This window comes from Cyprinus carpio, chromosome A11, assembly GCF_018340385.1.
Source record: "Cyprinus carpio isolate SPL01 chromosome A11, ASM1834038v1, whole genome shotgun sequence".
Taxonomy (NCBI): domain Eukaryota; kingdom Metazoa; phylum Chordata; class Actinopteri; order Cypriniformes; family Cyprinidae; genus Cyprinus; species Cyprinus carpio.
In genome coordinates this window covers 1,372,606-1,383,441 of record NC_056582.1, presented here as the reverse complement: position 1 = coordinate 1,383,441, position 10,836 = coordinate 1,372,606, and the positions used below count along the sequence as shown (strand labels likewise).

The window sequence follows — 10,836 nt, the reverse complement described above, 5'->3', positions numbered from 1 at the left end:
AGCATGCAGCTCACTGGATCAAGATTACAGCAAAGAGACTATCAGATCATGCCCAGTATCCTTTCTGAGATTAATAATTGGCATCCTTACAACTAAAGACAAAATAAAAACTAAATATATAGGGAGAACTGATATTAAACGTCAGAAAAGGTTGAAATAGCAGTTCAAGAGTGAGAACTGAAACTGTTGGAATGACAAGAGAGTAAGAACAGATATTATAACTAAATAAAAATCTCTAAACTACAGCTGAACACACGGATGCTACATTTGGAAACATTTAAAAAATACATCCATTTTGAGAGATATTTAATAAAAAACTACAAACAAACGTGGCCCTTTTCACAAATCATTTTTATGAACCCTTCCCTTGTCTTCTTTTATGAATCTTACACATTTTATAAGCTCATGAGTTCAAATATAAAAACCACTTAGCTTCGTAGTAAAGACAGCTCGTGTTGAATCATCAGTCACATTAATAGTAAGGAATCAGTAAGTATTAGAATTTACCTGAGAAACAAGATCTTGGGAAGAAAAAAAAAACACACTTCAGTTTAGGGACCGATTCTCACTATTAACTCGTTGCTTATTAGCATGCATATTATTAACACATCGGCTGTTTCTTAGTACTTATAAAGCATGCATTCTGCATGACTATATTCTACATCCCTCATCCTGCCAATACTTAAAGTTTACTGAGACAAAAGTCATGGTTTGTTGATAGCAAGAATTGGACCGTAAAATAAAGCATGAAACTAGAACTAATTAGCCACCTAAAAGAAAAAGGACGCTTTATGATTCATCAATGTGATCTTAACAGCACAACTAATCACTCATATATATATATACTAAATTAACAAATATATATATATTTTTACATTTGATATGAACAAGAGTCCTATGAACAACAGATTGTCCCACACAAACCATTTGAAATACCTTGGAATATCAGTTTCAATTCATTCTGCTGGTACACTTTCTAATAAGATGAATGGCTTGAGTTTCTTTCACAGATGTCTGTTCTGGGAGTGTGTTTGCTGAGCAGGAATGATATTCCACAAGAAGGCCGGATTGCTTTACGGCAGCAACAAATTCTGTAATAACCACAATGGTATACTGTATTTAAGACAGCGAATGCCACCCACTTAAAGGGATACTCCACCCCAAAATGAAAATGTTGTCATTAATCACTTACCCCCATGTCGTCCCAAACCTGTAAAAGCCTCCCTGTTTTCATTTTAAGACAGCGAATGCCACCCACTTAAAGGGGAAGATGGAACGACGAGCTTTTACAGGACCTTGGAACGTTATTTATTTGGCAGTCTATGGGGACAGTAAGTGTTTTCAATGATAAGATGAACGGAGCTTTTACAGGTTTGGAACGACATGGGGGTAAGTGATTAATGACAATTTTCATTTTGGGATGGAGTATTCATTTTACTGTTGAAAATAATAATAATATTTGCTGTAAACACCCTTTGCTTTAAACAGCTTTTTCCTAGGCACACATGTTCAGTTTTAAGGCAGTTTGCAGCTTCTTATCATCTGTTTTAGGACTCATTGTTCATATAAAAATTCCACTGGATTATTACAAGATTTGCAAAAGGAATGTTCGGAAATGTAAAATTGATATTTCCTACTGGTGCACTAACGAAAACGACATAAATCACTTCTAAGAAGCGTCTAAAGTGCCTAAAAGCTTAGTGTATAGAGGACGTGCACAGAAACATGCTGCTCAGTCGAGGTTGAGTATTTCTAGAATAAATGCAAGTGCAGGGCCTGCTCGTCGATCAGGGCACGTCAGCTCAGAGTTTGACTTCTCCAGAGTCATCCAGCACAAGCAATGCATTCCCTGTGAAAACACCGCCAGCTTTCAAAGAACGCCTCTCTGCATTCTGTGCTTAAAGTGATTCGTGTAACTTGATTATTAATACGATATGAAAACTAAAATTACATTTTTTATCATTAAGGCTGAAATACAGATACAAAGTATTACCTTGTGTCTTGACTTGCTGGACAGCGCATCTTTAATAGCAAGGTGAACAGAAGTCTAACTATAATATATAATTTTGTGGACTGATGGTAAAAACAAAACAGTCTTCATTTTAAAGTTGTTAGCTTGTGCAAAGGCTGTTAAAGAGAAAGAACCTTGGATAAAGATTTCTAGCAGAGAATTGAATCAATCTAGGTTCATCGGCACTTTAAGAATGATCTAAGAGAGAGCACAAGAATCTGCACTTTTAGGGATCCCAGGCTCTGAGTCATAGGTCTCGTCACCCTCTTCATCAGCTGCGTCCGGAGTGGAAGGACTGGGAGAGAACTCAGACGGAGCATCTTCATAGCCGCTGCTTTCATCGTTATCATCTGAACCCTGAGCTTCGTGCTTCTGACTGTGAAACGCTGACAGACTTAATGTTTGGTTGCTGACTTTCTTGAGTTGTAAGAGCTGGCTTGTGTTCAGATCCACTGCAGAGCCTTCACTGTGAGCGAGCGGCTGTTCGTCCCAGTCCACTGACGTCCCCTCGCTCCACTGAAGCTGCTCACTGTTTCTGTCCTGCGGAGGATAACACACTCAACATGAGGAAACATAATCTGGAGACCTATAAACCAATCGGGACTCAGCAAACATGCCATTTGAAGGCTATGTGTTGATCAGGTAGTCAGGTGTCAGTGAAAACACTGTCGAAAAATGACAAGTCAGAAGTTGTTAAAAAAAAATGCACGTTCAAATGTAAAAGCTGTACATTTGAATTTTATGTGTTTCAGGAGGCGCTAGACATGAAGATGAGCCAGCTGACGTGGCTTGTCTGTGTTGTTAGCCCGTCTAGTTCAATCCATTAGATACAGCACTGCTGCGTTGTTGGCGGAAACAAGAGCGTGGGGACTCAATGGACTTTTTAGTGCACTATAAAGGTAGGAATCATGTGTTTTCCATCAATATTTGTCATTTTTCCCATTAACTGCTGAAACAACATGGTGTTTCCTTGACTGTCCAAAGCACATGAAAATGAGGCACGCCACTGGCATTAGTGTTTAGCCATGACATGCTAACACCGCATCGTCTGACACGCTAAAGTAGTGCTAATGCTCCCTAACCCCGCTTCTACATGACAAGTGCAGTCAATAAACATCATACATTACACCTCTGTTTTCTCATATTACTGATGCATTTCCACTCATCTGCGTGCTCCTTTGTTACCTCAGTTTCTTTGTGTGCACATTTAGGAAATGGTATTTGATTTGTGAACGTTTGTTTAAAATGTTATGCACTTTAAACAAAGTCATGTCATTTCATCGATTTCAATAAAAAAAATTGTGGCACCTTGCTCATTATATTTGCTCATTGCGCCCTCTTGTGGACATAGAAGACAATACATTACTTTTTTCCTTCTACCACCAAGTATGCTTTTACAAATTATAATATAATTAGAATATTATTATTAAGTCAGAAATTCAAATTTAGTTTATTAGTTATTTTGGCAGGCCTACTGGTTATGTGTGGTAGTGAACGCACACAAAGCCATGATTAAAGCAGACATAACACACACTTTCTGCCAATCTCATGTTAGCAATCACAAACCTGACTAGGGACTGTCTTGGACGTCTGTGGACGTACACTATTTTTAAACTAATGAGCACTTAGAGGTGGACTCAGTGATTTCTGAAAAACAATGTTTGAAATTGGAGCAGACCGTGCATGGAACACAGCCAATCAGCAGGAAGGGGCGTATACACTCACGATGATGCGGTGTGTGGGGGGAGGAGCCTCAGTGAGGACAGAGACTGGAGAGATGATGGAGAAGAGCAAAAGGTTGGAGAAACATCATTTGAAAAAGAAGTGTTACAATCAGGCAAGATAGACCCGTGTAAATATTAGAAAAGCTTTCCAGCGCTGGAGAGCGGGACGGCCTGGAAACACACGCCAAGGCTGCTCTATATCTTTGATTCATGAGTAACGTTGGTTTTGCCGTTTCACAGAACTAAGATATGCTGTCAACAATAACTTTTACTTGAATATACTCCATGTCATGTGTGATAACTAATGATGTGTATTGACAATCCAGTATATATAATTCATTGCTGTGGCATTTGTGTTTGTTTGTAGGGATTTCATAGATAAGTAGTGTGGAAACATGCTATGAATGTGAATCTGCTTTTACTTTTGCCAGGGCTGTGTGGGTGGAGCATGGCAAGGAAGTGGAGGGAACTGCCCCAGACAACGAAACTATTAAATGGACCACAAACAAAGGGTGAAAGACAGCTTTCCTCAGTCAACACCCCCCTCCCTACTGAGCAGAGACACGTCCAAAAGATGTCAAATTGTCAAACGTACTAAAGACTTCCACTGAGGAGCCAGAATGAAAGTTTTTGCCACATCTTTTTTAAGTCAGTTTCAACATGCTCTCATTATAAATGATAAAACATGGCAAGGAAGTGAACACACTCGCTGTTCTCCAAATACGGTTACGTAAGCACACCGGAACTGCCAGCCTGTCTCTGCTTTGGCATTATGCAGCAGTTTCTGTTCTTTTCTAAATGTGATTATGTAAGCTTAGTCTTTCCTCACCTCTCGTAACCTCTCCAGCTCCCGCTTTAACGAGGCAAGCTTGTCCTCCGACGTCCTCCTCTTCCCTCGTTCTCGCTCCAGTTCCTGCGGTTAAACAGAAAGAGAGAAATCCATCCAATGAATCCATCACTCGGTCCACAGAAATCTTTTACAAATGCCTCCTCACTTACATCTGAAACAGACATCTATCATTTACATCAGTCTCACATATCATCTCACAGTACCATGGTGAGACTGTGATTGTCTCTCTGGGTCTCAGCGAGCATCTCCTCGGCGCCCTCGAGGGCGTCCTGAAGACAGTCCACCTGGAACAGAAGAGCCTCCTGCTGCAGCTCCAGGCTCCGCACCTCCTGCAGACAGTCCTCGTAGCTCGCTCTCAGCTCCATCTGCACAGGGGAAGAAGAACCCAGCTCCTGTTGCAAACACCATAAAGAGAAGCACTGGCAGCAGATATGGCTCCGCTGTGCTGCTATTGCCTTACTGACTGCTGTCTGCAGCTCAACAGATTATAGGCATTGTAATCACATTTTTATGATGACACATCATTACTGTTTATTAGAGAGCTAAACAGAAAATGGCTACATTCAGCTGCAAATTACAGCCAGTCATTAATTATTAGCGTAAATGCCATTTGTGCACGATAAACACCTCGTCCCTCATTCTTGCTCTTGAGTCACTGTCTCATGTGATGCTGTGTGTGTTCTGTCAGCTGATATGATGTCAGAGGCAGGGGCGTGGTGTTCAGTGCCTAGTTTGAGTGTTGTGTTTACAAACGGTGACCAAATATCCTGCATAGAGCACCTTTACATCTACAGCTTTTATTTTGTAGCACTTTTCTCAATCCATGTACTGTACGTGTGTTTTTTTGTTTTGTTTTTAGAAAACATCTAAGTGACTTTCTACATATGCTTCACTTGATACTGTGTAAAACATGCTCTCACAACAGTCTGACCTGTCATCACCACCAGACAAACAATGCCGCAGTTTCCACTAAACCTGCTGCATGTTTCAGGTTATTCTGGACAAGAGCAGTCCATTCAGATCTGAAGAGGCAGCCGTGTTAAACCACCAATCACACTGGATTATGCAGTCCTCTCTACAAATCAAAGCTTTACAAATATACAGATTTACAATTCACAGGAAACATGTCATATTAGGTAGATGCGTTAACAACATTAATACAGTTCTAAACAACCTTTAGTTCATGGGTAACATGAGTTATGATTGGCCGTAGGTCTATAAGAAATACCTGCTGTATTGACACAAAATAAAGGAACATGTAACAGTAAAGCATGGCTTTAACTCCACAAAACAGAGTCTGTACAAACGTCTCAGCTTCCTAAAGCTATAATTATGTTTCTACTCCAAACTGGGATGAAATCATATAATGCTGTTTTGTCTTTTGTTGTGGGTGTGCGGGTTGAGTGATCATTCTCTCACTGTGTGTGCGTGTCTTCTGTGTTTTTGTCAAGCGCCTGGCTTGTGTTTTCATTGGCCCGGCGTTCTTGTGTTGTTGTGGTTAAAGGGGTCATGAACTGAGAAATCTAAATTCCCTCGATCTTTTGACATGTAAGAGGTCATTGTGCTATAAAAACATCCTGTAAGTTTCCGAACTCAAAACTTTCTTGTTATATTGAAGCCGATCTGCCTAAACGACAGCTTGTGGAATGTGACACTTTATGATGTAATAGTGTGGCTAAACCCCGCCTCCGCAGAAGAAGATCAACGCCTGTTTCTACATCACTCTTTAGACCCCGCCCACTGATGATGTACAGTAAATCACGCAGGTCAACGCAGAAACCAAACAATAAACTTTATTTGATGAACTTTAGTGTTAATGAAGTTCCAGACCGAGTCAGTAAGAATTTTTTTAGTTTTTTCACATCATTTTACCGCGGATTTGTTTACAAACAAGGCACAATTCGATGCAAGATTTTCAGAAAGATTGAAACTAAAACATGATGCTGTACCAAATATATTGGACCCAAAAGTATAATGTGCAAGTAACTGTTTTTATCATGTGATCACTAATGCTTTGTCTGTTATTAAAGATCGTTCGATAAACAAAGCAGATTCATCATTCTTGTCCACTTCTGAGCTTGACTTATAAAGCTACAGAAAAACAACTACAGCATAAATACATGAGTTATGACTTCAATAATGTCCGTAAACCTATCTAGTAAAGTGTTTATCTATCTAATGAGAGCCAAAGCAATGCTTCAGGATGAACAGATTGTTCACTTCTCAGTGTGCACTATGAAGACAGGAAGTTCTTGTGAAGGTCTTGTGCTTCACAAAGGAGAGCTCATGAGTCAGCGCATGGGACAGGTGTAAGGATGATTAGCTCATCTAAACAAGACTCAAGAAACACCTACTGATGATGCCTTACATGAGTCACGTCTCGCAGCCCTCATCACCTCAAAACACGCTCCTCAAACACCCCAGACATCACGTGAGGACTCTGGATCTTACAGCACTCACATTAGCAGTTTGCAGCCTAGCCGAGCATGCACCACCCATCACACCATCGTATGTAATTCATAAGAGTAAACATACAATTAGGTAGAAAAAGTATTCAAAACTTACAGTTTCTATGTTTTCAGAAAGTAAATCAGCTTCACTCTAAAAAAGAAAAAAGAAGAAATTTTCATCAAAACAAAGAAAAGTTTCAAATGTTTCTGATATATCTTTTAACAAAACTGATTTGAACTAACACTCCTGTAAGACAGACTTAAAGAAACAGATTTGAAGAAATGTAGCCTTCCATCACAAAATAAAACATCACAGTAACCTAAAACAATATGAATATTTCACTGGAGAAACAGTATAATGGATAGGGGACTTTTAGCCAGAAGCAAGAGTTTGAGGTTAAAAACGTCTTAATGCTGGATGTGTTTCATCTTTTGTCTTCTCCAGATGTTAACTGATGGACTGGAGTGCTGTGGATTACTTGTGGATTATTGTGATGATTTTTTATCAGCTGTTTGGACTCTCATTCTGACGGCACCCATTCACTGCAGAGCATCCATTGATGAGACACTGATGCAGTGCTACATTTCTACAAACAAACTCATCCTGATCTGTGGTGGACTGAGGGTGAGCACATCTTCAGCTAATGTTCATTGTTGGTCTAACTAACGTTACTGCTTCAAACACACTGAGTGAGGTTCTGCTCCACTATACTGACATGGCTTTCTTGTCTTTGTCCTCGTTTTAACGATCCATATCTGCTATCGCTGCGTGACAGCTGTCTGCTCGATTCTTCCGCCTGCAAGACAAAAAAAACAAAAAAACAATGACATTATTTATAACAAGTATAAAATAACAAAGAAATCTAAGTATCAAACTGCATTTCCATGTCATTTACGTTGTTGTCACATGATGTAATTTTGAACTAAAACATCGTAAAATATACGTAGTAAGGTTTGACAGAATAAAACAGAGCAAATAAAGTGTAATGATGTTAATAAAAACAGTATTCTTCCACCAAACAATGTAGCTCCTCAGAAACAGTTGGGGTTCCAACAAAGTGGTTGCCGAGCAACACACAGAAGTAAACAAAGGTGTATGTTTGTAGTGTAATTAACAACAATTTCAAATGCGGCTCAACCAATCAGAATCAAGGACCAGAACTAGCATTATTTTATAATAAATAAGCATTCTTTAACTTACGTTAATCACTTTGTTTCTTTTGGGCAAGAAAAGCCCATGTGTCATGTGACTAGATTTTAAATGGATTTCAATTTTTATTGTTTGTCATATTTGTGGCCATAGAGACCCGTGTCTAAATACAGTACATCAACTTAAACTTCAAGATCCCTCCATGATTTAGCATGAATTCACAAACAGTTTGTCTGAATGTCGTGATGATTCAGACCTGTCTGCTGCAGCAATGCTGTTGTATATGAGACACCACAAGCACACGGAGCAACAGAAGATAAAGAAGAAGAATCATTCCTCATCCTAACAGTAGGTCAGGAGTAATAATACTGTGAAAGTGTGAGAATGAACTAGTCGACAGAAGAGTGCTATCTGAGAAAGTGTGGGTAAGTAGTAGTAGGAGTGATATTTGTATGTGATTTTACTCTGGTATGGTTTTATTATGGAGATGCTTATGTTCAAAGGATTGAATTTTTGTTATTTTTATTATTTTTAATTAAAGTTTGTTTTTTTTTGTTTTATTTTGTTAAAATTCTTTTGATCTTAATCATATATGAGTAAACACAGACCTACAGCTTCAAGGTCACTAATCAAGTAATACATACTGTTACAGTGTGACAGAATGAAAAGTAATGTAAATAATTCCAAACAGAAGTAAAGTATTAATATTACTTTTGTGCTATAAATTGCTATCTGAGTATTTTTGGAGTAACGAGCCCAACACTGGTCTTAACATAGTGGCTGTGTTTATGCAACCGGACCCTCAGAAGTCTAAAATCATCAAAATACTCTTACATTTTCTAAATTATGAAAGTTTTAAAAAAAAAACAATATATAAAATAAAATAAATGCAGTTCGTGAGCCCTTTAAGAGTGAATGTGCATTCTGTGAACCTGTCTTTCTTGGAGGCCTTTCAGTAAAATAAAAGTTATTACCAATTAGTTCAAATGCATAACACTTCAGTTTAGGGACCAATTCTCACTATTAACTGGTTGCTTATTAGCATGCATATTATTAACATATGGGCTGTTTATTAGTACTTATAAAGCACATATTAATGCCTCATTCTGCATGATTATATTTTAGATGCTTTAATCCACTCCATACCTGAACGTATCAGTTACCTTACTAACTATTAATAAGCAGCAGATTAGGAGTGTATTGGGCCAAAAGTCATAGTTATTAATTAGTCAAAGATTGCATTATGTCCAACAATATTACATTCATATTAAATTTTCAAATATTTATTATATATTAATGTATTTATTGTTGTTTTTTTATTTATTATTTTTAATCAAATTCACTTACATTGTTTTTTACATTTCAATGTAAAACAAGTGTTAAAACAAAAATATAAATTAGAAATAAAGATGGTTCAATGGCATGCTTTGCCTTTCTCTTGTGATAATCAGAGTTCATCACGGGCCTGCGTCGCTTTGGGTTTCTCTGCTTTAAATAAAATGAGCCATTAAATTTGTATATTAATAAATAAATAAATCCCCCACACACCTCATCAAAAATGTTGTTTTTTATGGTAAGGTTAGATTAGATGTGAGGTGGTTTTGTTGTGAGTAAAGCAGGATTTGTTGACTGTACATACTATAATATTTGAAGATAAAAATTGAACGCTCATTTCTAAATCGGCTATTTAAATCTCTTCTGTGTTTGAAGAAAAAAAAAACTTAAAAACATCTATAAATCGTGTTTTATCGCGAGACACATCATCGGAGGGTGCTTCAGTGCTCTGATGAAACAACACGACGCACTTATTTATGAAGAATTACAATAAATCTGTTTCTAATGATCACCTAAATGATCGTTCATAATAAAAGATGCGTGTTTCATTGTCTGTCACATGATGCTGAGAGCAGCGATGGAATCAGTCACGAGCCTCGACACACAGAGGATACACACTCACGTCTCTGATAATGTGTCGCAGAGACTCGTCCTCGCTCATCCCCCGGGACAGCGTCCGTTTCCTCAGCGAGCCCGCTGTCTCAAGGTTCTCCGAATGCATCTTCTCATATGTAAGGAATCGTGAAATGCTCCAGAGAAAATGCCAGAGCAGCCCTTGTCTTGGAAGTGTTAAGTGTTTCTCTACCGGAGCGCACAGTGTCCTTTAGGGCGGGTTCTGCTGCGCGGTGGGCGGGGCGTGGAGACGCTCAAGTGGGCGGGGCTATTTCGCCATCCTCTTTCACTCTGTGTGAGTTTATCTACAGTAACGGACAAAATTTTGGCAGTGGCATAAATTTTGTGTTTTGCAAAGTTTGCTGCTTAAGTATTTGATTTTTTTTCCACATGTTTCTATGGTATACTGAAAAACAATAATACAGACATCTCACCCTGCAAAAACTCATTTCAGGGAGGTAGTACCCCCCCTTCCCAATTTGGACAGGTTTGGGAAGCACTGATTTACAGTACACACATACATACAGTCATTACTTTAGTATGATGTTTTCTGTCTCAAATGGCTAAAATAAATGGTAATGCAACTCTTATGCATGCAGTTCATTTACAAACTCTCCTTGTTCTGTGATGTGGCTTGCTTTGCAGATTTGAGCGTTTTATTGGATGACTCAAAGTCATAGCAGTCTGTGTCAATTACTTTATGA

At 38.5% G+C, this 10,836-nt stretch overlaps 1 protein-coding gene across 3 annotated transcripts; it reads right to left on the bottom strand.

Moving 5' to 3' along the window:
• Window positions 1-2,000: 2,000 nt before the first annotated feature.
• Window positions 2,001-10,384, bottom strand: LOC109106019 (leucine-rich repeat flightless-interacting protein 2-like). 3 transcript variants are annotated; one of them, XM_042765826.1, is made up of 6 exons: window positions 10,143-10,384; window positions 7,752-7,832; window positions 7,151-7,186; window positions 4,789-4,977; window positions 4,565-4,648; window positions 2,001-2,551 (listed from the first exon to the last, which is right to left on the bottom strand). In XM_042765826.1, the coding sequence occupies exons 1-6, from the start codon at window positions 10,239-10,241 to the stop codon at window positions 2,210-2,212; spliced, it is 831 nt and encodes a 276-aa protein (XP_042621760.1). In that variant the 5' UTR covers window positions 10,242-10,384; the 3' UTR covers window positions 2,001-2,209. The 3 variants fall into 3 exon arrangements, with proteins under 3 accessions (XP_042621760.1, XP_018974872.1, XP_018974873.1); XM_019119327.2 differs by having other exon boundaries at window positions 4,789-4,950; window positions 10,143-10,381; XM_019119328.2 differs by lacking the exon at window positions 7,151-7,186 and having other exon boundaries at window positions 4,789-4,950; window positions 10,143-10,383.
• Between the last annotated feature and the right edge of the window lie 452 nt (window positions 10,385-10,836).

Coding starts and splice junctions, on each gene's coding strand:
- LOC109106019 (XM_042765826.1), bottom strand. CDS start 10,241: ATGCATTCGGAGAACCTTGAGACAGCGGGCTCGCTGAGGAAACGGACG. Junction 4,978..7,150: donor TTTCTGAAAACATAGAAACT/GTAAGTTTTGAA, acceptor TGTTTGCAACAG/GAGCTGGGTTCTTCTTCCCC. Junction 2,552..4,564: donor AGCTGGAGAGGTTACGAGAG/GTGAGGAAAGAC, acceptor TATCCTCCGCAG/GACAGAAACAGTGAGCAGCT.